Source organism: Stigmatopora argus, chromosome 12 (assembly GCF_051989625.1).
Source record: "Stigmatopora argus isolate UIUO_Sarg chromosome 12, RoL_Sarg_1.0, whole genome shotgun sequence".
NCBI lineage: Eukaryota > Metazoa > Chordata > Actinopteri > Syngnathiformes > Syngnathidae > Stigmatopora > Stigmatopora argus.
Window position 1 is genome coordinate 4,263,895 of NC_135398.1, and position 25,302 is coordinate 4,289,196.

Genomic DNA, 25,302 nt, shown 5'->3' on the forward strand with positions numbered 1-25,302 from the left:
CGCTTCTTCTATTCAATTGGTTTAGTCGACTAATCGCAAGAATAGTTTGTGATTAGTCAAGGTGCAGGTAGTTTTTGGTTTTTTTTTAATCCACATGAGTTGTCACCCTTACGTTGGACTTCACTATTTGGAACTTTGCATGTGAATGGCTTTAGGATTGCAATGTCATTTCAAAATGGAACGAAAAGCCAAAGATTCATTGGGAGTTTTGAATTTTGTCCTCGTCTGCCTGCGCTTCGGCATTACAACGTCTTTCCGTCTCTTTCCACTTTTTCAAAATCTCTTTAGCACTTGAGAATGGGCACTGATTGTTGGTTATCGCAAGCTATCATCGCGCCTGGCTTTCTGTGGGATATGAAAATCATTTCCTGAGTGTTCCAGCCGTGTTATTACCTCAATTGCCGCCACCGCTGACGCAATTTAATAGCAAACAAATCCGCAAGTCCTTTTTGCCCCCTTTGTTTTCTTTCAGAAAAGAAAACACCCTTAATATCGACCGTTTACATGTTTTTCCACTACTGACAAAGAACTTGTACTGCATTTGGTAGGGAACAAAATATTTCTATTGTGATTAAGTTTGTGCATGATACAGTATCATCAATACACAAGTAGGAGTGGAGAAACCTATTGACAAAACATTTTTTTTAATGATTTCATATAAAGCAGGGGTGTCAGACTCGGGTTGGTTTGCGGGCCGCGTTAACGTCAACTTGATTTCACATGGGCCGGACCATTTTAGATATAATATTTAGTTTTTTTAAATAAATGAATTAAAAGAACTGGATTAAAAGCCCTGAATATTCAGTTTTTTTTATAGATCTAAAACAATGTTTATTTTAGCTTTTTTTAAATATATGTATAGATTTTACAAAATGATTTTTGAACTAAAATCACAGAAAAAATGGATTAAAAAATTACAATTATTGATTTAAAAGGGGGAAAATCAAGAAATTTAATATACATCTATACTCTTCATTTGAATTTGATCCTAAAACAGAAAGTTGGAACTCATGATTTACATTCCCGGGCCACACAATGATGCGGTGGGCCAGATTTGGCCCCCGGGCCATCACTTTGACACATGTGATATAACGCATCAATCAACTTCATCAAAAAGGTCCTACAAAATATAGTTTTTTTCTTTTTTTCTTCTAAAATATCTTTTCATGAGACCTGCTTGATGCACAAACATAAAACATGGATACGTCTGAGGATGTCATGCTTATATAGTGTTATTAAAATAGCTTATGTTAATAAAGTTTATATAGTTTTGACATAGATGCATTTTAAGTTGCATGAGACTAAAATATCAGATGTTAAGACTGTGATTATTTTCACCATCTTTGGCACTAATGACAGCAGCCCAACATTCTGTTGCTGGAACAAATATTATTCCAATGTATGTCATTTTACAGTCTATGTAACAAGGTATCAGATACGTAATCAGAAGGAGAACAAAGGAGTCGCCTCAGAAGAGTGGCCTCCATTCCACGCTGATGTCTAATCACCAGCAAAGTGTTCTCATCCTTGTTTGGGAGTCAGCGGCATCTCCGCGCTTAATCGATGCGGATCCGATAAAGACTGTGTGCTCGCAGCGCCCGAGGATGATCTGATAAGCTAATTGCTCTTTGGTACGAGAGCCAGGCAGAACCAGATGCTGCACAGGCCGGGCTGTCGTAACAAATGACAAGGAGTCGTCCGCCCGGCGACCGCCTAGAGGGCTCGCTTGCCTAGAAAAGAGCTTAGGTTTTATCGGAAAAATTTCAGCCTCCGAATTCTCAGTCCGTCCCGAATTTGGGAGGAGAAATTCATCAGAATTCACCATTGACTGTGTCGCTAATTTCCAATATAATACACACTTTATTTTTCCTTACTTACAAAGAATAGTGTTACGAAAAACCAATCAAATTCAAATGACGATGCAGATGATGCTGAACTAAAATGGATAACAACAAAAATTCTCATACGTGTTATATATAAAAAAAAAACAAGGTATATTGTCTAGGTCACATGTGTCAAAGTGGCGGTCCGGGGGCCAGATCTGGCCCGCCGCATCATTTTGTGTGGCCCGGGAAAGTAAATCATGAGTGCTGACATTCTGTTTTAGGATCAAATTAAAATGAAGAGTATAGATGTATATTACATTTCCTGATTTTCACCCTTTTAAATCAATAATTGTAATTTTTTAATCCATTTTTTCTGTGTTTTTAGTTCAAAAATCATTTTGTAAAATCTAAAAATATATTTAGAAAAAGCTAAAATAAACATTGTTTTAGATCTCTAAAAAACAAATATTCAGGGTTTTTAAATCCAGTTCTTTTAATCCATTTAAAAAAATATATCTAAATAATAATCTAAAATGGTCAGGCCCACGTGAAATCAAGTTGACTGAACTTTTCAGCCTCCCAATTCTCGGTCCATCCCTAATTTGGGAGGAGAAATTCGTCAGAACGCACCATTTAATGCGTCGTTAATCTCCAAAATAATACACATTTATTTTCATTTTTCATGACTTACAAAGAATAGTATTACGAAAAACACATAAAATTCAAATGACGATGCAGATAATACTGAACTAAAATGGATAACAACAAAAATTCTCATACATATTAAATAAAAAAAACAAAAACAAGGTATGTTGTCTAGATGCTGTTTTTCACATTACACAAAAATAGTTTGACAGGAGACGCTAATGTGCTGCTAATTTGTGACAATTTGTTCCAAATGTCAAAGCATAATACTCATGATGACGGTTAAGGGCCCTGGGATTTAAATGTCAAATTAAATTGAATCAATTATGTCAGCCATGCCGGTGTTACAAAGTGTCCCCGGAATCTCATTTCCCAATCCCAAAGATTTTTTTTTTCCATCTTTCTCTACTTTTCCGCAAGTTCTGGCCTCGCTGATATGTATTACACTCACATTCTCACTACTTTTAGCCCAGTGAAGCCTCCAGAGCTTGTGCGATCTGTGAAAGAAGAAGGTGTGACTTTGTCACAATTCTGCTGCAGTTTCTGCTCTCATGCAAGACCTTACTGGGAAATCATTAAAATAACTATTATAGTCTTATATTAAAGGGAATAATCTTGAGGCTCAAATCAATGTTGGTTATGTACCAAAACTGCAGAGCATGACAAAATAACAGCATTAGTAACTGGCTATATTCAAGAACGCCAACTAAATTAAAATTCGTTAACACATGAGGAAAAACTGAATTTAATTAATAATAGTGCTGTTACCTAAATGGGTTAATAGAGACATTAACGCATCGTTTAACAGCGTTAAATTTTTTTACGCGCGATAAATTACCGTCCTTTTACCACTCCGTAGTTTGGAATTGATGAAAGATGAGTACACCTTAATACAGCAATTAACTTCTAGTGGCCACGTAATTATTAGATACAAATACAGTTTAAAAATTTACAAACATAGCTGGGAGGGGCAATCACGATTACTAATACAGGTTAAATGTTTTTTTTTTGCTTTACATAACAAACAAGTCAAAAATCTTAGACCACAGCACAAGGTTTAGTTTAATTCGAAAATATTCCTTTGTTTCGCAAGGTTCGCGGGGGGTTGCCGGACTCTATCCCAGCCAACTGCGGAAAGCAGAAACGGCAAAAAATGCACTAAAATGGGGTAAAAGCCACTTCCTAGCAGCATTTAGTGATTAAATACAAACACTGGAGATTTTCAGATATCAGAACTTGGCCCACAATTGAAATAATATTTAGGAATATAGCCATATTTTACTCAACAAAAATCCTTTTTAACTGTACACAATATCCATCCTCCTTTTTTTGCTTCCTTCTTTTATATCGCCATCGAAGCTAATGCTGAAAGTTGAGCCTGTCCTGTCGTATTTCTGGCATAGTCCGTCTTGAAAATGGCTTTAAATCAACACAACAATATAGTTTGGTAGCTCTGGCTAATGACGAGCCTCATAGTTTGTGAAAGCGATGACGTATCCCTACGCCTGCAACAAGGCAATGACTTATCCCTCCGCCTGCGACAATGCATTGTGGTGTTTCCAACTCGAAATCTGATTGGTTAAAGCAACAGTCTTATCGACGCTTGTTTAAAGCGGCAGAGCCCGCAGAACTGATTGTGAAGGCCTTGAGGCAGATTTCTAACCCTGGCAACAAATAATGGCTGAAATGTGATTGGTTAAATGCTTCAATATAAAAACACACATCTGAAAGCAGTGCAACCAGGGGGAAAAACAATGAAAGAAAGCTAACAGACAATTTGGAATTATTTAATAAGTATTGATGATCAAAATATAATATGATTCAGATATTTCTTAGGCCAGCAGAGAAGGCCTTGAAGGCCCTGACGGCCCGCCACTGGTGGAAAGTAGGCGGGCGACATCCTGAATTGCTGGCCAGCCAATGGGAGAGCATGATGAGAGAGACCACCATTAACCCTCACACTTATGCCTAGAGACAATTTAAAGTGGTCAACCATGTTTTTGCAATGTGGGAGGAAACCGGAACACCCGGAGAAAACCCACGCACACATTGGAAAAACATGCAAAAACTTCTGAATCCACCGGGGATGGCACTATTGATGGCCCTTAATTAGAAAACAAAAAAATAAATCAATCGAACAAATTATTATACAAAATAAATGACAAAACTCAGAGCTGTAAAATATGAATATGTTAAGAAAAAATATTCAAAGATGATCTAAAATCCGCCGTACCTGCCGAAACGCGGAAGTGGAACGGGGGCAAGTAGATAAACGGGACAAAGAAAAAGATGGAATTCACACGCTTTTCATCGGGGTGAGCCAAGCAGAAAATGGAAGTTTTAAGCCCTTTTATTTGCGGAACTATCTGGAAGCTGCACTCGAGCGGACCAAAAGGGACGCGCTAAACGGCGGCAGAATTGCAGGGTGGCCGGCCACACAAATCAAATTAAAGCTCCGAGAAAGAAAAAAGGGAAAAAAAGAAAAAGACAAAAGCACCCAAGTGTGACTCTCAAGCAGACAAGTCCGAGCGCTATGATTTGTGCGGGGTGTCAAACTTGCATCTAGGTGGAACGTCTCTGATAAATGGCTCCGTGCGTCAACAAAATAAACTATCATAAAAACTTGCTCGGGATGTCGAGAGTGTTATCGGCCGTGTTTGCTACAAATGATATGTTTATTGCAAAAAATAAAAAGGGTTGTATAATAATAAGGTGGTGTAAATATATTGCACCAAAAGAATATGCGCTTAGAAGAATAAGACATTTAGAAGCCGTCTCACTCAACGTCATGTATTTATTGTTATTTACGTGGAATGGTGAAATATGTTTCCATTCCTTCAAGATATAAAGGCATTATTACAGAATAAATTCGGCTCCCCATATCAAACCGCCATTTTCATGATATCAGTCGTAAAAACGCACCCTAAAATATGATCCCAAATCATAAAAGTGCTATTAGATGCTGAACATGTTATTTAATTAAAATGACTGCATTAAATTCATTTTAGAAAAGCAATTTGGCATTTAAAACTGTTTTTTTTATAATTTGATCATTTCTCCACCCAAAACAATGCAATAGGGAACGCTCACTTTTTTCAGCGATTCTGGTTGTGACATCACAACCAGAATTGTGACATCACAACCAGAATTGAGGTGGAAATCTGGCTTTCTTGTGCGGTGCTAGCTAGTACTTGTTGACAAAAGGATTGAATCTATGGATGGCTTGCTAGTAGACTGAAAAAAATCTGCAGATCATTCATGGTTTGACATCATCTTCTGTTTGGAGATGTTTAAGTGGGTGTGGCTTAAGTCTTCTGAGAGTAATGAGGATCTAATTTAGTTTCCGAGGGGGTTTGGTTCCAAAATATGGTCATTTTAAAGTCACTTTCTGTAATATTTCATATAATTTAAAACTCATTACCCTTTGAAAAATACGGGTCTGCAATTTGTTTTAAAAATGCTCCACTTTTACAAGGTGATCCTTAGTGTCCGATTTCAGGAAAAATATCAATTACCATGATCGATTTTCTTGGAAACTATTAGAATTTTCCCTCCAATTGCAATAATGGACATTTCTCTGCTCTCCATCCTCTTGAAGGATCGTTTGAGCTAAAATTGAAAAAATCCTAAGTACGTTCGAGAACCCTCTGCATGCCTTTTTCGCATTCTAAAAACCATTTTTGCATAAAACCGTCAGTTTCTACATTCGCTCCTTCAGACAGATGTTCCCCGCTTTCCAGACTGGCACGTTTGTAGAACTCGGTCTCACAGCATCACTACCGCGCCCACAGGGCGGCGGTTTACGACGGCCTTTCATCTTCTCTTTTGGGAGGCTACGCATCCGTTGCTGCTCCATCTGTCGCTCCGCCGTCAAGAGGCCTCGCTTTCTTCCAACGTTAGCGCCTCCCGCGCTAACGTTATGACCTCCTTTCCCACAAGTTAGCCTCCGTTTTTTCCCCGCACTTTTCTTTCCAGATGTTCGGGTGTCGATTCCTTCAGACAATCAACCACCTCGGTGCACCCTATGAATGTTAAACACGGCCCGAAACGCCCGCCAGGGCCGAGTATCCCCGGGAGTGGGGGGGACGGGAGCTGAAATGGAGCCCCTGTCTCCTTCCTAATAGCTGCTAAAGTGTTAAGTTCCAGAGAAATGGGCTCCAAATTTAACCTGGAATGGAAATTGATCCCATTACCTGGCGGCTGCCCGCTTTCACCTTCTTGTCAGAGAGGCGGGATGACGGCAAAATAGGGATTAGGATGGAGGGGGAGGAAAGCCATGGAAAGACGATGAAAAAATGGTTATAGTTGATAGGATGGTTGGTAGGAGTTATGTTCCCACCTGGGTGGACCAACTCCTTATCAAAAAGAATTGATGGCAACACATGGGAGAGGAACTAGGGTGTGGTGTCCTACAGAGTCGTGATGTCTTATGGGATTGGTCGGTACTCTGTGGTCATAATAGGACATGTGACAAAGTGGCGGCCCGGGGGCCAAATCTGGCCCGCCACATCCTTTTGTGGGGCCCGGGAAAATAAATCATGAGTGCCGAGTTTCTGTTTTAGGATCAAATTAAAATGAGGAGGATAGATGTATATTAAATTTCCTGATTTTCACCCTTTTAAATCAATAATTGCAATTTTTTAATCATTTTTTTCTGTGTTTTTAGTTCAAAAATCATTTTGTAAAATCTAAAAATATATTTAAAAAAGATAAATTAAACATTGTTTTAGATCTATAAAAAACTGAATATTCAGGGCTTTTAATCCAGTTCTTTTAATCCATTTCTAAAAAAATATATAAATATTTTATCTAAAATGGTCCGGCCCACATGAAATTGAGTTGACGTTAACACGGCCCGCGAACCAACCCGAGTCTGACACCGTTAGCATAAGGTATTGCATTTATGATGGAAAATGGGTTTTTCAAATTATTTGGGGGGGAGAGGTCAAGGGGTGCCGAACCTAAATCACATAAGCAAATAATACATGTCACAAAACATGGATCTGGCAACCATTGGGGAAAAATATTGAACATTTGGTGAAATCAGGAGTGTTCCGATTGGTGCCTGATACAGATTTCAATACTTAGCTGTGCAATGTTGACGAATATAGTATTGATATTACAACGTTTAGTATAATTTTTTTTCTGTCCCTATTCAATGATTTTTTTGTATTAAATTTACAAACTTAAAAGGACACATATTTAGGATTTAAATAGATTTGGTTGTTTAATCGATTATAAAGCTCTGTTATTTTTAATTACAGAATAATTTTTAAATGACACTACATTGTACATTGAAGACGGCATGCAAAAGCAGACACTCGGTGCTGCGTTCACAGTTCCATTTTGCTGTTGGCATTATTTGTAATTGCCCAGCATTTTACTGCTGTATCGGGGGGATTCTTTCACTAATAATACAACAATGAATAACATGGTTAATGAAAATTGTGCCTTTTAAAAGGGCAAAGATCTGAAATTACAAGAATATTACAGGAAAAATAAAAAGCAAGTACACGCAAAACCAAGACAAAATACTAACATGAAAAATATTGACAAACATGTCAATTCAAGAATGAAATCAATCTCTAATACGTATAAATAAAATGTTATTTGACTGTATTCCTTAATCGACATTGCTGAACTATCGTTTTAGCATCGTATCCCCAGTCCAGATTAGCTATTCCCTCAGTATGATGCAGCATTAATAGCTTCAATTTGAAAATTCAACCCCCCCACGGCGGCCAACGCAGCTGCGTGGGGATGCGCCTTTGCGTCCCCGTTCTCCATCTCCAGGGTCTTTTGAAACAGGAAGCGCATCAACTTGAAACAGATGCAATTTGACCGCGTGTCAAATGTTGGGAAAAGAACAGCGGCGCAGGCTGTGCCACCGCATACATTGCATCCATTTCCCTCGTTTCGCCCGAGACCAACGCGTAGCACCTGTCGTTTGGCGAATCCTAATTGATTGTCCGCATGTGGCCTCACACTTTCGCTTCCCTCTGCTCCCCAACCAACAGAACCCATGCACGGCCCTCGCCGCCTGGAGGTGCTGGACGTCCAATCCAGGCAGGTGACGGTGCGCTGGGAGCCGCTGGGCTACAACGTGACGCGTTGCCACAGCTACAACCTGACGGCGCAGTACCGCTCGCGGGTGGGCGGCAAGGACGAGACCCGGGAGGAAGTGTGCTACGAGGCGCAGGGCCGTGAGCCGCAGCACACCATCCACAACTTGACGCCCTACACCAACCTGAGCGTCAAGCTGGTGCTGCGCAACCTGGAGGGCGTCAAGGAGAGCGCCGAGCTGGAGGTGCAGACGGACGAAGACGGTGAGTTCCGGATCCCTGGTCCACGCGTCTATGGCGTTTTAGTGGACTTCTCAACCACATGCCATGATGAGTAGTAATGACGTATTCGGAAGGGCGAGGAATCAAAATCAAAAATAAAAAGCCTTTATTGTCTTTAACAAAACAGATGGCTGAGTGTTAAGACCTACCTTATCTATGTGTATGTACATATATACATATATATACTTATATATATACATATATACTTATATATACACATATACATATATATATATAATCAAAATCATACTTATATACTTATATATACAAAATCATACATATATACTTATATATATATACACACACATATATATATATATGTATATATATATATATATATATATATATATATACACACACATATATACATATATATACAAATATATATATATATATATATATATATATATATATATATATATATATATATACATACATATATATACATACACATATATATACACATATATACATATATATATATACAAATATATATACATACACATATATATACATACACATATATATACATACACATACATATATATACACATATATACATACACATAGATGTACATGCATGCATACGCTAGGTCTTAACACTCAGCCATTTGTTTTGTTAAAGACAATAAAGGCTTTTCATTTTTGATTTAAGCAACACACGTATTTATATATATATTTATTTATGTATTTATTTATTAACTTACTTATTACCTATCTATTTACGATCTATTGCTGCATCCTCACCCTCTTGCTACTGTAACAACGAAATTTCCCGAATACGGGATGAATAAAGTTATCCAATCCTATCCAATACAGAGCTGCGTATAACGAAATTGGTGGTGCTACTCCACAAAGTGCGTTTTCCCAGTAAAAAAACAAGTAATATAAAATCTGGTATACTTGCATTTAATTGGCTCAAACAGTAAAATGTAAAATGTAGACCCCCATTGTGGGGTGGCTACTTCCTGGGAATAGTAGCTCTCGTTTTTCTCCACTATTGCACATCTGAAAAGTCCAATCCAGTTTCCTTTTTGTCTATTAAATAAACAAAATTGCTTCCCCTATGACTTGACCTAAAAAAATAAGTTATTGTTTGATCAAATCAGAAAAACTACCCCCAAAATACTGGAAATAAACGCAGCCTACGCTAGATACAATTTCAAAAGTGGCAACATAAAAGCTAAATTAAAATCTCAAGTACAGTCTGCAACAAATCCAAAATTTATACCACGCACACCGCCTTCAACATTGACCTAATAATGTCCAAAAAGTCTAACCTAATCCTATCTGTCGACTTCCATGTTGAATCAAAATTAGTGGTGCAATTAAAGTAAAAAGCTACCACAACATCACTCACCCCTGTCAATATCCCATCAGAGAAAGCCCACCCCTTCCTTATTTATGTGCACCCATTGTCGTGCGGCATCGTGTCGTTATTGTCAACGACTTCAAATATTCCCATTAAAATATCTTTGACTTTGGGCGACTGCCATTTGTGTAATGGGCGTCCTTGAAAAAGCTCTTTGGATGATTGTCGGCCGCCACATAAATCACGGTGATGCGCGCAACTCTTATTTATTGGTGTCACTAATCTGCGCCACGTGTCGGCGTCCCGCAGTGCCCGGCGCCGTCCCGCTGGAGTCCATCCAGGGAAGCGCCTACGAGGAGAAGATCGTGGTCACGTGGCGCGAGCCGGCGCAGACCTACGGTGTCATCACTCAATACGAGGTACCAGAAATGATCGCAGCTAATGAATATTGTGTATTACTTTGAAATTTATTGGGATTCGTGAATTATCACTGGACCAGGTATAGCATGACAAGGGATTAGTTTCAAGGTCATTAAGCACGACCAGCATTCATACAAAACGCGCACTGTCAATTAGCTAAAAAACAGTAAAGGGCACTATAGTCTGATAAAATATGATGCTTTAGCAAAAGCAGTACAGTGGTACCTCGAGATACGAGCTTAATTTGTTCCGGGACTGAGCTCGTATGTCGAGCTTCTCGTAATTCAAGCTAACGTTTCCCATTGAAATGAACTAAAAACAAATTAATTCGTTCCAACCCTCTGAAAAAACACCAAAAACAGGATATTGGATTGTAAAAACATTTTTATTTATTTTAATTCGCCATCTACCTCTTTTTGCCCGCGCATGCGCGTTGTGCGTTTTCCTGTCCATCTGGAGGAGAAACTCGTGTGAAGAAACCGTTCAGTGCTCGTAGATATCTGTTATACACAAAAGAGAAGCGGCAAAAAAAGTGCGCTACAATGATAAACAGCCTCTCATGTCATGGCCACCTGGCTTTCTCACATCTCAAAATTTTTCTCGTATCTAGAGCGAATTATTTGCTCGAAATTTTCCTCGTAGCATTCATTTTAATCGTAGAGGTACCACTGTAATTAGTTAAAGTAGTGGTCCCCAACCACTGGTTCGTGGACCGGTACCGGTCCGTGAGCCACATAGTGGCGGTCCATCAGTCATAAATATTAACGTTTTCAATCTCGCATTTCTACTTGAAATGAGAAAAGTTGTCATTATAATAATGAATAATTGCTATTATGCTTGGGATTTTTTTTGGGGGGGGGGGGTTGCCGTCGTGAACACGGTGAGAAAAACATTCAGGACAGCTGATCTAAAGTACTCCTAATCACATATAAAAACACACGCATTGACGTATAATAACAAAAAGGTACTCATAGAAGAAGAAATATCAAAATAAGCACTCATTCCTATAATATATCTTTTGTCCTTTAAACTCTATTTAAAGCGGAATTTCTAGCTAGCGAGTAAATGTTGACTTGTGGCCGCTAGCCCTTCTTATTCCCGCCTCCTCAAGGAAAAAGCATTCACATACACACACACTCTTCCACATTGATCTGAATCAAGGCTACGGTTTGGGAAGTAATCCCGCCGCCTTTCCCACAGATTGATTCCCTCTCCGGTCGGTGGCTGTTTGCTCACCGTGCTGCATTATTTTGACTGGGTTAGCAGGGGTCTCCTCTCATTGGACGAGGGCGAGGATTGAGTGGCGGCGGGGGGCTTTGTTTCGTTGAGCGGATGCAGAAACAATGTCCATTAAAAAAATACGCCGCACACAGCAGGTTGGCTTAATGGCTTAAAGAGCGACACGTTTCGCCTGTTTATCTTCTTTAAAATTTCATGCGACACGGAAAAGGGGAAGTGTGTTTGTATGGGTGTGTGTGATCCACTTTATGGAACATAACAACTGCCTCCAGGCTCTCAGAACTCGGCGCTTAGTGCTACTACCTGTAAACAAAGGCCCTTCTGATCATTTATTCACGCCACTAACCACAGAAAATCGGATCATCCAGAAGTTAATTGCGATTTAATTCGTTCAAATCGGAACGGACAGCAAAGTCATCTTTATCTTTATCTGGCTGCAAAATATAAAAATGCAGATTTTGCTACAAACAGTAGTGCTGACTATTCTTGTTGCCATCCACTTATTTATGTACGTAGCGTTTGCTATTCATATGCACTAAGACAAATTACTGGAACCTGGATAGGTTTTCCATTATGTAATGCTATTGATTAGTCTTGTTGCTGTTCACAGTAACTTATGAATAGAGAGGAAAGTACATATTTATTATACCTTCAGGTCAATTTGTTCCATAAAATGCTGACTATTGTTGCCGCTGTTCACGTCGACCTCTTTGCATAAGCGCAATCAATTATTCATGTACTGTTTGTCATTTGGAACATATAATCTATAAAGCACTGTTGACTATTCTCTTGTTTGTATACTGCAATTAGCATTATTTATTGATTTTCCTTTTCCATTACTGTCATTTTTTACGCATGGAAATATAGTATTTCTTTTTCATAAAGGGCTACGGAATAGGGTGATCGTATACCGTATTTTCACGACTATACGGCGCATCATATTTTTAGCCGCAGTGTCAATAACGAGTGCTATTTCTGTATTTTACACACACAAAGGACGCACCGTTTTTATAGACGCAGCCAGGCATGGCAAAACACACACCAGCTTAAACATACACGCTACACCCACGCGCTAAAAACACGTTTTTAAAAAGGCAACGGAAGCAAAACTGAGTTCTGTTTTACTTTATTTAGCCATTTTATAATGTACTCACATCATCATCACCCACAAATCCATCAAAGTTGCTTCGTAAAGCTGTGTTGATGCCGATCGCCAGGCCACAATCCATTCGCAAATAGTAGTTAGCTAGTAGCTAGCGTCCATGCTTCGTAAAGCTGTGTTGATGCCGATCGCCAGGCCACAATCCATTGGGTGTATTGACAAAATAACTATATATCCCAGCAGTCACTGCGCAGTACTTTTTCTACGGGGAAAATACTAGTAGAGTCGGGGTCTGCTTGCCGTAGTTGTGAGAGCTGTAGAGGATGGTGTACCCTATCGACTGATTTATTTTATTTTATCGTGATACAAATTTTAGTATTGGTCCATATATAAGGCGCACTGGATTATAAGGCGCCCTGTCTATTTTGGAGAACATTTAAGACTTATGTGCGCCTTATAGTCGTGAAAATACGGTATTTAAATGTGTGGGGGAAAATTTAGGAATAAATGTCAAGGAGGTTTTTGTTCTTGGAATTTCCAAAATGGTCGCAGCTTAGGTGCCAACAATGCTCTGAGTGTCAGGTACGGATCGCGGCGTCCAGAAAGTGGCGCCTGTTTTCATTGTGTTGGTTCCACTGGGAAGCTTTAAGGCGAGCTCTTCTGCTAATATCCATTTGGAATAAGTCGAAGTCGAGTTCCTACTTGGAGAAAACGCCACGTGCGCCACTCACTCACTCATAAAAAGAAAAAGCTCCATTATCGTTCCAATTAAGGCAGACAAAAGGGAGTCAGGAGCGCCACGTAATTTGTGTCCATCAAGTTTGGTAATGCTCGGAAGCCTCCTCTCATTTAGTTTCTTTGTCTGCGCCACCCGAGCGCGTATCGCAACGTTTCAGTTTGAAATTACACGTCAACTCCTCTGCTGCCGTTCTAATGAATGTGACAGGCAAAATAATGGAAAACATGTTGGAAAATTGCATTTCACGTAATGGTGCTTTACATTTTTTTTTCCCCACCAGCGGGATTTACGAAGCATTTCAGATGCATAAAATAGAAATAGCTACGCCATCATCAACACCTAAAGTGTGTGTTTGTGTAGGTGAACAAACTGGCTGTAACCTCACCGCTTACGCTCTTAATAAACAATAAAGTAGTGAGTTATAGTGAGAAATAAGAGGTAGGAAGCCATCAACATAACTTTAACACTCGCTAGGCTCATTAGACACACACTGAGGAGGTGTACAAGATTTTGATTGACATTTAAAAGGATATTAAACGATAAAACTGCTTTGCACTAGAATATAATACATCATGATGACATGAGTAGCAAAATGTATGAGGAAATAAATACTACTTCACATTGGCTGCCAAAGAGATTCGCTAATGACAACTAATGGTTATTACCATATGTAACAATCTCCATGATTACGCAGTTAATGAAGGAAAGTTATGGATGAATATGTACACGTATGCGATTGGCCGGACACCAATTCAGGGTAAAAACACGAGTTAAAAAGGCTAAAACAACATTTACTATTTGAACCAAAATTTTATCACCTCCCATTTCACATGATATACAATCTTGCATGTTTGGTAATCATAATTTTTACTCATCTCGATCACAAACATCCATATGAAACCAAATACAGTGGTACCTCGACATACGATCTTAATCCGTTCCGGGACTGAGCTCGTATGTCATGCTTTTCGTAACTCGAGCGAACGTTTCCCATTGAAATGAATTGAAAACAAATTAATTCGTTCCAGCCCTCTGAAAAAACACCTTACACCAAATTTCCACGACAACGCACTCGTAAACGGCACAAACAAATTTTAATTAACTTGGATTAATATATACAGCCGCACTCAAGCATACGTTTAATGTAACTTTACCCAAAACTGAATTCTAATTTAGTTTTTTTTTTTTTTTTTTTTTTTCCTTCGTTCTGGCCGGGTTAGCTGTTTGCCACGCCTCCACCCTCACGTTCGCTATCGATGGGCTGTTTGCTGTTGTATTCCCTTCAAAATATTCCGAAAATGATGCACACAAATGTCCTCACAATAGGATAACGCACGACCACTTGCCAACGAGAAGTAGTCTTGAATGAGCGATCGCGGGAGCTAACAGGCTAAGGAAGGAATAACACTGAAAAAAATGCAACAGCTCAGCCTACCCACGTATTGATTGTGGGTAATGAAGAACTGATCGTAGGTCGAGTGACCACTGTACATTAACTTCTGTAGACTTATACTGTTGAATGCAAAAAGATCAGTCTTTGTAAAATGGAATATATGTGTAAAACTTAACTTAACTTGGTCATCTTTTCCCCAATAACCAGTTGAGAATGAGTTAAACAGAGTGACAAGTCTGCAAATATACCCTGACTATCTGCCCATCTTTATTACAATACAGTATTTTATTTATTCCTCATAAAAATCCTGCTACTAGCTTCTCATGTGAACAGGCGAAATGATTGGAGATGTTTTTAAGCCACAAACCCTGCAGCAGCAGCATCAGCAGCTCACACGCTCTACTGAATATTAATTTGTTTTATAGATCTCCTACAAGGCGGTGAGCTCCTTCGACCCCGAACTAGACCTCTCCAACCAGAGCGGCAAAGTGGCCAAGTTGGGCAATGAGACCGCCCACGCCTTTGCGGGCCTCCACCCGGGCTCCACGTACTCTTTCACCCTGCGCGCCAGCACGGCCAAGGGCTACGGCCCCCCCGCTATCACCCAGTTCACCACTAAGATCTCAGGTCGGTAGCTGCGGGCGGGCCTGTTGAATAAGAAATGCTCGGGTCCTGTTCAAGTCATGAAAATGGAATAAGGATTTCTTTTTTTTATTGGCTTGTACTTGCGCACTAATATGAATTGTTGTTAATCTTTATTTGACATCAATTTGGTGCAGTGAAACCTCAGGGCGCCACCAATTTTTTTTTTTAGTACGAAGGGTTGTGAGAACAACGGGGCCCAAAACAAAGAAGACAAATGTTTAACCTGTTGATTTTTTTTCTTTTTTAATGAATTGGAATTTTTATGCAGAGGACTACATGGTTTTATTTAATCCTCATGATGAATTTCAAATACAGTGATACCTTGAGATTAGGCTTTTTGTCGAGTCAATGATGATGACAAAGCCTATGTTTGATTATTATTATTATTAGTAGTATTATTATTAGTATTATTATTACTATTATTATTATTACTATTATTATTACTATTACTATTATTATTATTATTATATACGAGTTAATGCGTTCCGTGACCGAGCTCGTATGTCAATTTACTCAATTTTTTCCCATATAAAATTGTTATTTCATGCTTAATATCGATTGTCATCATACACTTTTTCTTTGCACTACCCTTCATTGCACCTTGCTTTGGACATATTGTTTTTTTCGCATACTCCCAACGGACCCATCTCGTATGCTCGTATCTTAAATTTGTTTCGTAGCTCAGGGCAAAAATTTGCTCGGAATTTTCCTTGTTTCCCAAGTTTCTCGTATGTCAAGGTATTACTGTATGTGCAAGTTGTCAAATTACCTCTATGGCACGTGTCAAAGTGGCGGCCCGGGGGCCAAATCTGGCCCGCTGCATCATTTTGTGTGGCCCGGGAAAGTAAATCATGAGTGCCGACTTTCTGTTTTAGGATCAAATTAAAATGAAGAGTATAGATGTATATTAAATTTCCAGATTTTTGCCCTCACTAATTGTATTTTTTAAATTTTTTTTTTCTGTGTATTTAGTTCAAAAATCATTTAGTAAAATCTAAAAATATATTTTAAAAAAGCTAAAGGGCTTTTAATCCAGTTCTTTTAATCCATTTATTTAAAAAAATCTAAATGTTATATCCAAAATAGTCCGGCCCACATGAAATCGAGTTGACGTTAACGCGGCCTATGGTGTTAAAAGATATCCTAAATAGGCTACACACTTTTATCTAATCCCAGAAAGTGTTCACCTTTTCAAGATCAATTGGCTTATGTGTCAGGTCACATTATACTCTGTGTATTGTAATTAGTACTAAAATAAAGATATCGGCACAATTTGGTAAGTTTTCAGGTACACCGTTACGTTATCCTTAAAATTTGGGAAGCAGGCGAGTTTGCGCAAAATTGAGCAAAAGTTAACTTTCCGACTTCTTCCTACAGCGCCATCTATGCCGGCGTACGACCAGGAGACGTCGTTGAACCAAACGGAGAGCACGGTGACCGTCCTGCTGAAGCCCGCCCAAAGCCGGGGCGCCCCAGTGAGGTAAGCTTTTTGCCGTAAAACCTCGCGCAATCGCGAAAAACAACAACATTGGAGAAGGTTTCTGACGGCTCTTGGGGAATTATCAAAAGAGCTTCATCTTCCAAGCTTTCCGAGTTTGGGCTTTGAAGATGAGATAAAACTTTGACGCGGTCGGGGCGCTCTCACTCTAGGATGTCCCGCCTCCGTCAGTCTTTTATGTTCGCGGGGTGTCTCAACCTGAACCTCAGCGGGTTTTTGGGCAGCTAAAGAAGTCGTTTGAATTCACTTTGTCCAAACGTTTAGGAGGCCTTATTAGCGCCTTTGTGGTGAGCGTTGCGCAAAGTCATCGTTTTGGCCAGCTGAAGGCACAAGCTACCCGCTTCATCTTTTTATAAAAACCTGCTGGAGCACTGTAATAATGCAGATGCAAAAGACTTTTAACTTGTTCTGTGGAGCACTCATTATAATACACATTTTTTTTAAATGGAAAGCATAGCTTTGGGGTTAGCATATGTGAGCAGTTGGTCCTTGCGATCCTTTGTTCTCAAGCTCCATCCAAAAACATAAAAATAGTATTATTAGATGATTTAGGATGGAAAATTCAAGGCAAAAGTGTCCACAAACATGCATTCTTATTCAATGCATGTAAACCGAGCTGCACTGTCGCTTAAAGTTTCAGTGATTGGAGCATAGTCAGTGATCAAAACACGTCAATTATTTAAATTTGTTAGATTGTGTGTATTTCATTAATGATAATCGGGTTGAAGTCCAGATGTGTGTTTTCATATTGAAGCATTTAACCAATCACATTTCAGCCATTATTTGTTGCCAGGGTCAGAAATCTCCCTCAAGGCCTTCACAATCAGTTCTGCAGGCTCTGCTGCATTAAACAAGCGTCGATAAGACTGTTGTTTTAACCAATCAGATTTCGAGTTGGCAACACCACAATGCCTTGTCGCAGGCGTAGGGATAGCGTCATCGCTTTCACCAACTATGATTGGCTAGTGATCAGCCAGAGCTACCAAACTAGCTGGAGCAAGCTGCACAAGCAAATATATTGTTGTGTTGATTTAAAGCCATTTTCAAGACGGACTATGCCAGAAATACAACAGGACAGGCTCGACTTTTAGCATTAGCTTCGATGGCGATAGAAAAGAAGGAAGAAAGAAAGGAGGATGGATATTGTGTACAGTTCAAAAGAATTTTTGGTGAGTAAAATATGGCTATATTGCTAAATAATATTTCAATTGTGGGTCCGGTTCTGATATCTGAAAAGCTCCAGTGTTTGTATTTAATCACCAAATGCTGCTAGGAAGTTGATTTTACCCCATTTTAGTGCAATTTTCGCCATTGACGTCCATCGCTGTCTTTTCCCGGGAAAATCACCCCCCGGCCCAGTTGTAATATCTGAAAAACTCCAGTATTTGTATTTAATCATTAAATGCTGCTAGGAAAGGGATTTTACCCATTGAAGGCGCTACGAGAAAATGCACGGACCGCCACTGTTTAAAGTATGTACAATGAAATTAAATGCAAAATGTATGAGCTCAGTTATCGATCGGTTATAAGTTCTGAAAAAAAATAAAAGAACCTGACCAGAGGGAAAAAGCATTTGAACATGGACGCCCCGACCAATCGGAGCCGGCCGGGCACTTTTGCTCTAGAGCTCTCATTAAGAAAAGGAAGCAGACTTTGAGAGGGGCTAGGCAAAGACCCCTCTTGGGCCAGCAATAAACGCAGGACACTCTTAAAGTGCCTTTTCCTGACCGTCCCCACCGAGTTGTTACAATTTCAGTGTTTAGCGTGGCGTGCCACCGCAGCAAGAAAGATGGCTTTTTAATCACCTCGCAGGTACCGCCAGGGAGGGGGCGCTCCACCCGGCGTCCCGTCAGCGGGCCAATTACAGAGCTCAAATGATGACGAAGCACGCGGTGAATCTCTGCCTTCATTAATTAACGCGGCTGGCGGCTGCTTTTGTTTACTGCCAGCGTTAAAAGTCTTTGGAGACCCCCAACGTCTGGCGACGGCTTCCTTGAGGGAAAGCTCACTTTTACGAATAACCAAAAAAACTGGAATTCAGACATGGAAGACGACCTTGAATTTTGTCGGAGATTCAGATTGGGTTGAATTCATTTCTGGAATGGAACACTTTAGGAAATCATTTTGTAAACACTCTTAAGAGGAAGAATGACAAGGGGGATTTGGTCACTTTTGGAGGGATTTGTAGCATATTTGATTTGATCATGTAACCCCAGTGGTGGTCCGTGCATTTTCTCGTAGCGCCTTCAACAGGTAAAATCCACTTCCTAGCAGCATTTAATGATTAAATACAAACACTGGAGCTTTTCAGATATCAGAACTTGGCCCACAATTGAAATATTATTTAGGAATATAGCCATATTTTACTCACCAAAAATGCTTTTTAACTGTACACAATATCCATCCTCCTTTCTTCCTTCTTTTCTATCACCATCGAAGCTAATGCTGAAAGTCGAGCCTGTCCTGTCGTATTTCTGGCATAGTCCGTCTTGAAAAGGGCTTTAAATCAACACAACAATATATTTGCTTGTGCAGCTTGCTCCAAATACAGTTTGGTAGCTCTGGCTAATCACTAGGCAATCATAGTTGGTGAAAGCGATGACGTATCCCTACGCCTGCGAGAAGGCATTGTGGTGTTGCCAACTTGAAATCTGATTGGTTAAAGCAACAGTCTTATTGACGCTTGTTTAATGCAGCAGAGCCCGCAGAACTGATTGTGAAGGCCTTGAGGCAGATTTCTGACCCTGGCAACAAATAATGGCTGAAATGTGATTGGTTAAATGCTTCAATATGAAAACACATCTGGAAGCAGTGCAACCAGGGGGAAAAGCAATGAAAGGAAGCTAACAGACCATTTGGAATTATTTAATAAGTATTGATGGACAAAATATAATAGATGATTCAGATATTTCTTAGGCCAGCAGAGAAGGCCTTGAAGGCCCTGACTGCCCGCCACTGTGTAACCCACTGATTAGGTTCGGGAACTGATGGCGCCCGAGGGCGCCTCGAGATGTTTTGCAGGAAGTCCGTTGGAAGATGATACGATAACGCCATGACGACCGTCCATTAACCAAGCGCCACTCCGTCTGAATTAAAGTCACGTAGAGATTACGCGAGGGGAAGCTAATTGCTATCATATGTATAATATATGGTAGTGCTCAGATTGGGTCGCTAATCCCTGGGAACATTTATTTATTTTTTCTTTTTTTACTACCAGAGGCTACACTCTTCCTTTAAGAGGATTAAACTGACTGTCTGTCAATAATGTCACCGCGACGTTTGCCCCCTTCGTCAGCGGCCAGATTCCACCCACTTCGCGTCAAAATAAATGTTTACAAGCTCGGCGAGGCAATAAATGATTCGAGATGCTTCCGCTTATCTTTGCCGCCGCTAAATCAGACCTCTTCTGCCGGCGTCACCTTTGCCTCTCGCCAGAGGAAATGTTTAAAATACACGCCGTTTATTTTTTTCCCAAAGTCTAGTTTTGCAAATGAGATGCTTGCTTGTTCCCTGTAGCGTCAGATTATCTGAACCAGAGCATGGAAAGTGATTTAGCAAAGTGCTAAAATAAGCAATTGCTGTTGGGGGGGTGGATTTCAATACTTTATATTTTGCCCACACATTTAAAATGAAGTGTTTTGATTATTTTCCCAGAAGGAAAACGTTCTCCCTGCCAGGCAGATTACGCCATTCATATTTCTCACTTTACCTACTCAAAAGAATCTATTATATTGATATATTTATCTTCAAATATATTTGATTCCTTCTCAAATATGTAACTATCTCAAAAATTTGAATTGAATTGAATGAATAGAAGTATAATGAGATTCACCACTAAGTGCACAAATAACAACAACAACAAACAAATAGACAAATAGATACTTGGAAAATAATACCAATAAATAAGTATTCAACAACATAAATAAGTAAGAAAGTGCACCAATAACAATGACATACAAATGGAGATAGATAGTCAATAGATAATAATAAATAAGTAAGTAAAATATTAATAAATAATCAATAATGGAGTAAAAAAAAGAATAAATAATCAATAATGGAGTAAAAAATGAATAAATAATCAATAATGGAGTAAAAAAAAAAGAATAAATAATCAATAGCCACCCGATGGTGCAGTGTTTTTTTCCGCCTGACTTTGGTGCGGGCAGTCTGGGTTCGATTCCCACTCGGTGGCAGTGGGAGTGGTTGTCTGTCTCTCTGTGCGCACTTAAAGAATAAAATAAAAAGATTCATTTATGAATGAATGAATGAATAAATAATCAAAAATAAAGTAAAAAATAAATGAAAAAAATAATACTTAAAGAATAAAATAAAAAGGTTCATTTATGAATGAATGAATGAATGAATAATCAACAATTGGTAAAAAATAAATGAAAAAATAACACTTAAATATTAAAATTAAATAAAAAGGTTCATTTATGAATGAATGAATGTATGAATAAATGAATGAATAATCAACAGTTAAATAAAAAATATATTATATATACAATGTATACAATGTACATATAATGTATATTTAATGTATAAAATAACACTTAAAAAATAAAATAAGATAAAAAGGATCATTTAGTGGTTTCCCCGAACACCTTTTTTCATGTTCAATGCAACATATGGAAAATAATCAAATAATTAATTCACATAGTTAATTATGCAATCCATGTTTTTACACATTCTCCTCCCGGTAGCATCAGCTCATCAGCACGGCCAGTGATTTGACACACCTCTAAAACAAGCAGTAACAATCTTCGCCAAAGGCTTGGCACGCGCTATTAGTCGCGACGAGACGTGACAGAAAAATGGCCGTCTTCTGGCACCTCCCGATTCGGTTTGAGTAGGACCGAGTCGCCTCGCTCCACCGCTGCTTTAAATCAGCCCCCGTTAGCATTAGCATGAGACGAGATGGTGATGGAGGAGGCGGCCGATTTGTTATTAGAGCACATGAAAAATAAATTTGACTCCCGTGGCCTCCCTCCGTCCGTCCGCTCGATGGAGAGTCAATCTGCCATAATTGCTCTAGGAAGGAGAAATCTATGATGCGGGATGGGAGGGATGGGGGAGGAGTGAGGGGGCGCTAATTGGTGTCAACGCCGGACCACGTGGACCTCCGCCAGGCCACATTCAACCGATAAAATCGTTCTGTTCATACGCACATTATGCTTTTAAAATGGGACTATTCCAATTTATGAAGCATTTATAACCGACCAATCCCATCTTTCTCATGACGTCAGCATCATTTCATATACGAGAAGTTGGAACTTGAATCCGTGGACCTTAGAAAAAGTTTGAAAACAATCCTACACTTGTGTTGGATGTTGGTGAGACGTCTCATTCTATCGGAGTGATTGTCATCCTTCCTTGAATGTGACGACAGCCATTATTTTGGGAAAAACAGGAAATATTTGCATATTTTTCCCCAAATCATTTGTTTCTTTGTGAACAAAACTGGTATCATGTTTATCATGGTTGTCTGCGAGCCTCACCGATTTGAACGTTTGCGTTTGCAGTGTGGCGGCAGGTTAAGATTTGCACATGACTGGAGTTCTTAACCCCGGGAGCCTCCTCGCCTTCGGCACTCGCTACTTTGCCGCGGGAAAGGGAAAGCAGCCGTCACTGTGCCGTACCGTTAAATCATGCATGGAGCAGCCGCATCATCATATTACACAGAGAGCGACACCTGCGGGAGCCTTGCTTTTAAAAAAAAAATATTATTATATATCCCCCTCATCCCCTTAGAAATTGCAAATATCCTGGACAGAAAGTACAGATTCACTCAGTTACTCAGCTCTCTTGTTAGTATATTATGTATCAATGTAATAAGGACGTTAAAGATTGTTTTATAATGTCTTACCTGATTTTTAGGTGCACCTGACTAAGTCGCACCCACCAAAATGTACGTGAGAACTCTATTTGCTTACATAAGAGCCACACTGAACTATAAAAGGCAGGTGCTCAGATTTTATAATGGGGTATAGACATAAAAAGGCTCTATTTTTATTTTTTTCAACTTTTAAAATACCATATTTTCACGACTATATGGCGCATCGTATTTTAAGCCGCAGTATTAATAACGAGTGCTATTTCTGTATTTGACACACACAAAGGACGCACTGTTTTAAAGACGCAGCCAGGCATGGCAAAACATACACCAGCTTAAACATACGAACACACGCTAAAAACACGTTTTTAAAAAGGCAACGGAAGCAAAACTGAGTTCGGTTGTACTTTATTTAGCCATTTTACAATGTACTCACGTCATCACCCACGAATCCATCAAAGTCCTCATTTTCTGGGTCCGAATTGAACAATTGTCCGAATGAGTCATCGAAAACGCTGAGTTTCATACACTCTTCCAGGCGGCCACAATCCATTCGCAAATAGGGGAAAATAGTAGAGTCAGGGGCTGCTTGCCGTAAGTTGTGAGAGTTGTAGAGGATGGTGTACCCTATCGACTGATTTATTTGATTTTATCGTGATAACAATTTTAGTATTGGTCCATATATAAAGCGCACTGGATTATAAGGCGCCCTTTCTATTTTGGAGAAAATTTAAGACTTTTATGTGCGCCTTATAGTCGTGAAAAAAAAAAAATACATTGTTGGTCCTGTAGAAATTCAGTGTAATGCAGTAAGTAGGTATGGCTTTTTTTTTTACGTTGAAGTTTTAACATTGGGGAAAAATTATCAATCCATGGTGGGTGAAACATAGCTAAAATCGGATATGACAAAAGCATAGAGTAGAGGAGAAATGAAGTTAATAAGATATTGGAATATTTAATGAAAAGAAAATCTTTCTTCTCATGCTTCTCAATCAAGAAGTGCAAATCTCAAGCGCATTCCCGTTTCCTCTCTGGCCCGCCACATCCTTTGCACTCTGGTGCGCCAATTGGATGGCAAATGCTCTCCCACAGTGCATCTGACAGAGACCTTTTTGTCCAGAAAGGAGACTTGCTCATCTTGTCAACGGGCCGGTTTAGCATGCGCGCGACGTCCTGCTAATTGACAAAGGTTCTTCTTTCAGTTGCCGCCGCCGCCGCCGACGTTTGCGCCATGTTACTGCTCCGAACTTGAAGTCCTCATTCATTATCTAATCAGTGATTTTGTGTCCAGAAAATTCTATTTCCCTTTTAAAAACTGATGTCCCAGGCTACTGAGGCATCTTTTAATGATCATTTTTTGGAACTCTGGAGTCTTATGTTGTTATTTTTATTTTTTTATTTTTTCCCCAGCGCTTACCAGGTAGTGGTGGAGGAGGAGCGTCCGAGACGTGCACGGGGGACGGCCGAAATCCTGCGCTGCTACCCGGTGCCCATTCACTTCCAGAACGCGACGCAACTCAACTCCCAGTACTACTTTGCCGCCCAGTTCCCCGCCGGCGGCATCCACGCGTCGCAGCCCTTCACTGTGGGTGACAACAAGTCGTACAGTGGCTACTGGAATGCACCGCTTTTGCCCCAGAAGAGCTACAGCATCTATTACCAGGCTGTCAGCACTGCCAATGGGGTGAGATACCACAAAGCAAGCACATACATACAACCAGTAAGCAAAATGTACTGAAACACTGCGTTAATCATTTATAGGGCACCCATTTCAGTCATTGATGGCGCCAGACATTCAATCCATTTTGACTAGTAAGGTTGTCAGCGATAGCCTCTCCCAGTCAAAATGGATTGGACGTCTAGCACTGTCAATGGCACTGAAAAATGAGCAATAATGACCAGTCCTCTCAGTTTAAATGAATTGGATGTCTATCGTTCTCAACTGCAGACAAAGAGTAACAATAACTGTAGATTGTCATTGTGAGTCTTAGATTAGATTACATTACATTAGATTAGATTACATTAGATTACATTAGATTACATTAGTTTACATTAGTTTACATTAGATTACATTCGATTACATTCGATTACATTCGATTACATTCGATTAGATTCGATTACATTAGATTCGATTACATTAGATTCGATTACATTAGATTCGATTAGATTACATGACATTACATTAGATGACATTACATTAGATGACATTACATTAGATGACATTACATTAGATGACATTACATTAGATGACATTACATTAGATGACATTACATTAGATTAGATTACATTAGATTACATTAGATGAC

The 25,302-nt window shown here is 39.5% G+C and overlaps 1 protein-coding gene across 5 annotated transcripts in view; it reads left to right on the plus strand.

The window, feature by feature from the left end:
* Positions 1-25,302, plus strand: part of LOC144085571 (receptor-type tyrosine-protein phosphatase mu) — a 153,233-nt gene that overhangs the window by 65,545 nt on the left and 62,386 nt on the right. For all 5 annotated transcript variants that reach the window (XM_077614969.1, XM_077614970.1, XM_077614971.1 and 2 more), the window contains exons 8-12: positions 8,489-8,797; positions 10,437-10,546; positions 15,446-15,647; positions 17,043-17,145; positions 24,407-24,680. In XM_077614969.1, the coding sequence (XP_077471095.1) occupies positions 8,489-8,797; positions 10,437-10,546; positions 15,446-15,647; positions 17,043-17,145; positions 24,407-24,680 (998 nt within the window). The remainder of the gene's footprint in view (positions 1-8,488; positions 8,798-10,436; positions 10,547-15,445; positions 15,648-17,042; positions 17,146-24,406; positions 24,681-25,302) is intronic.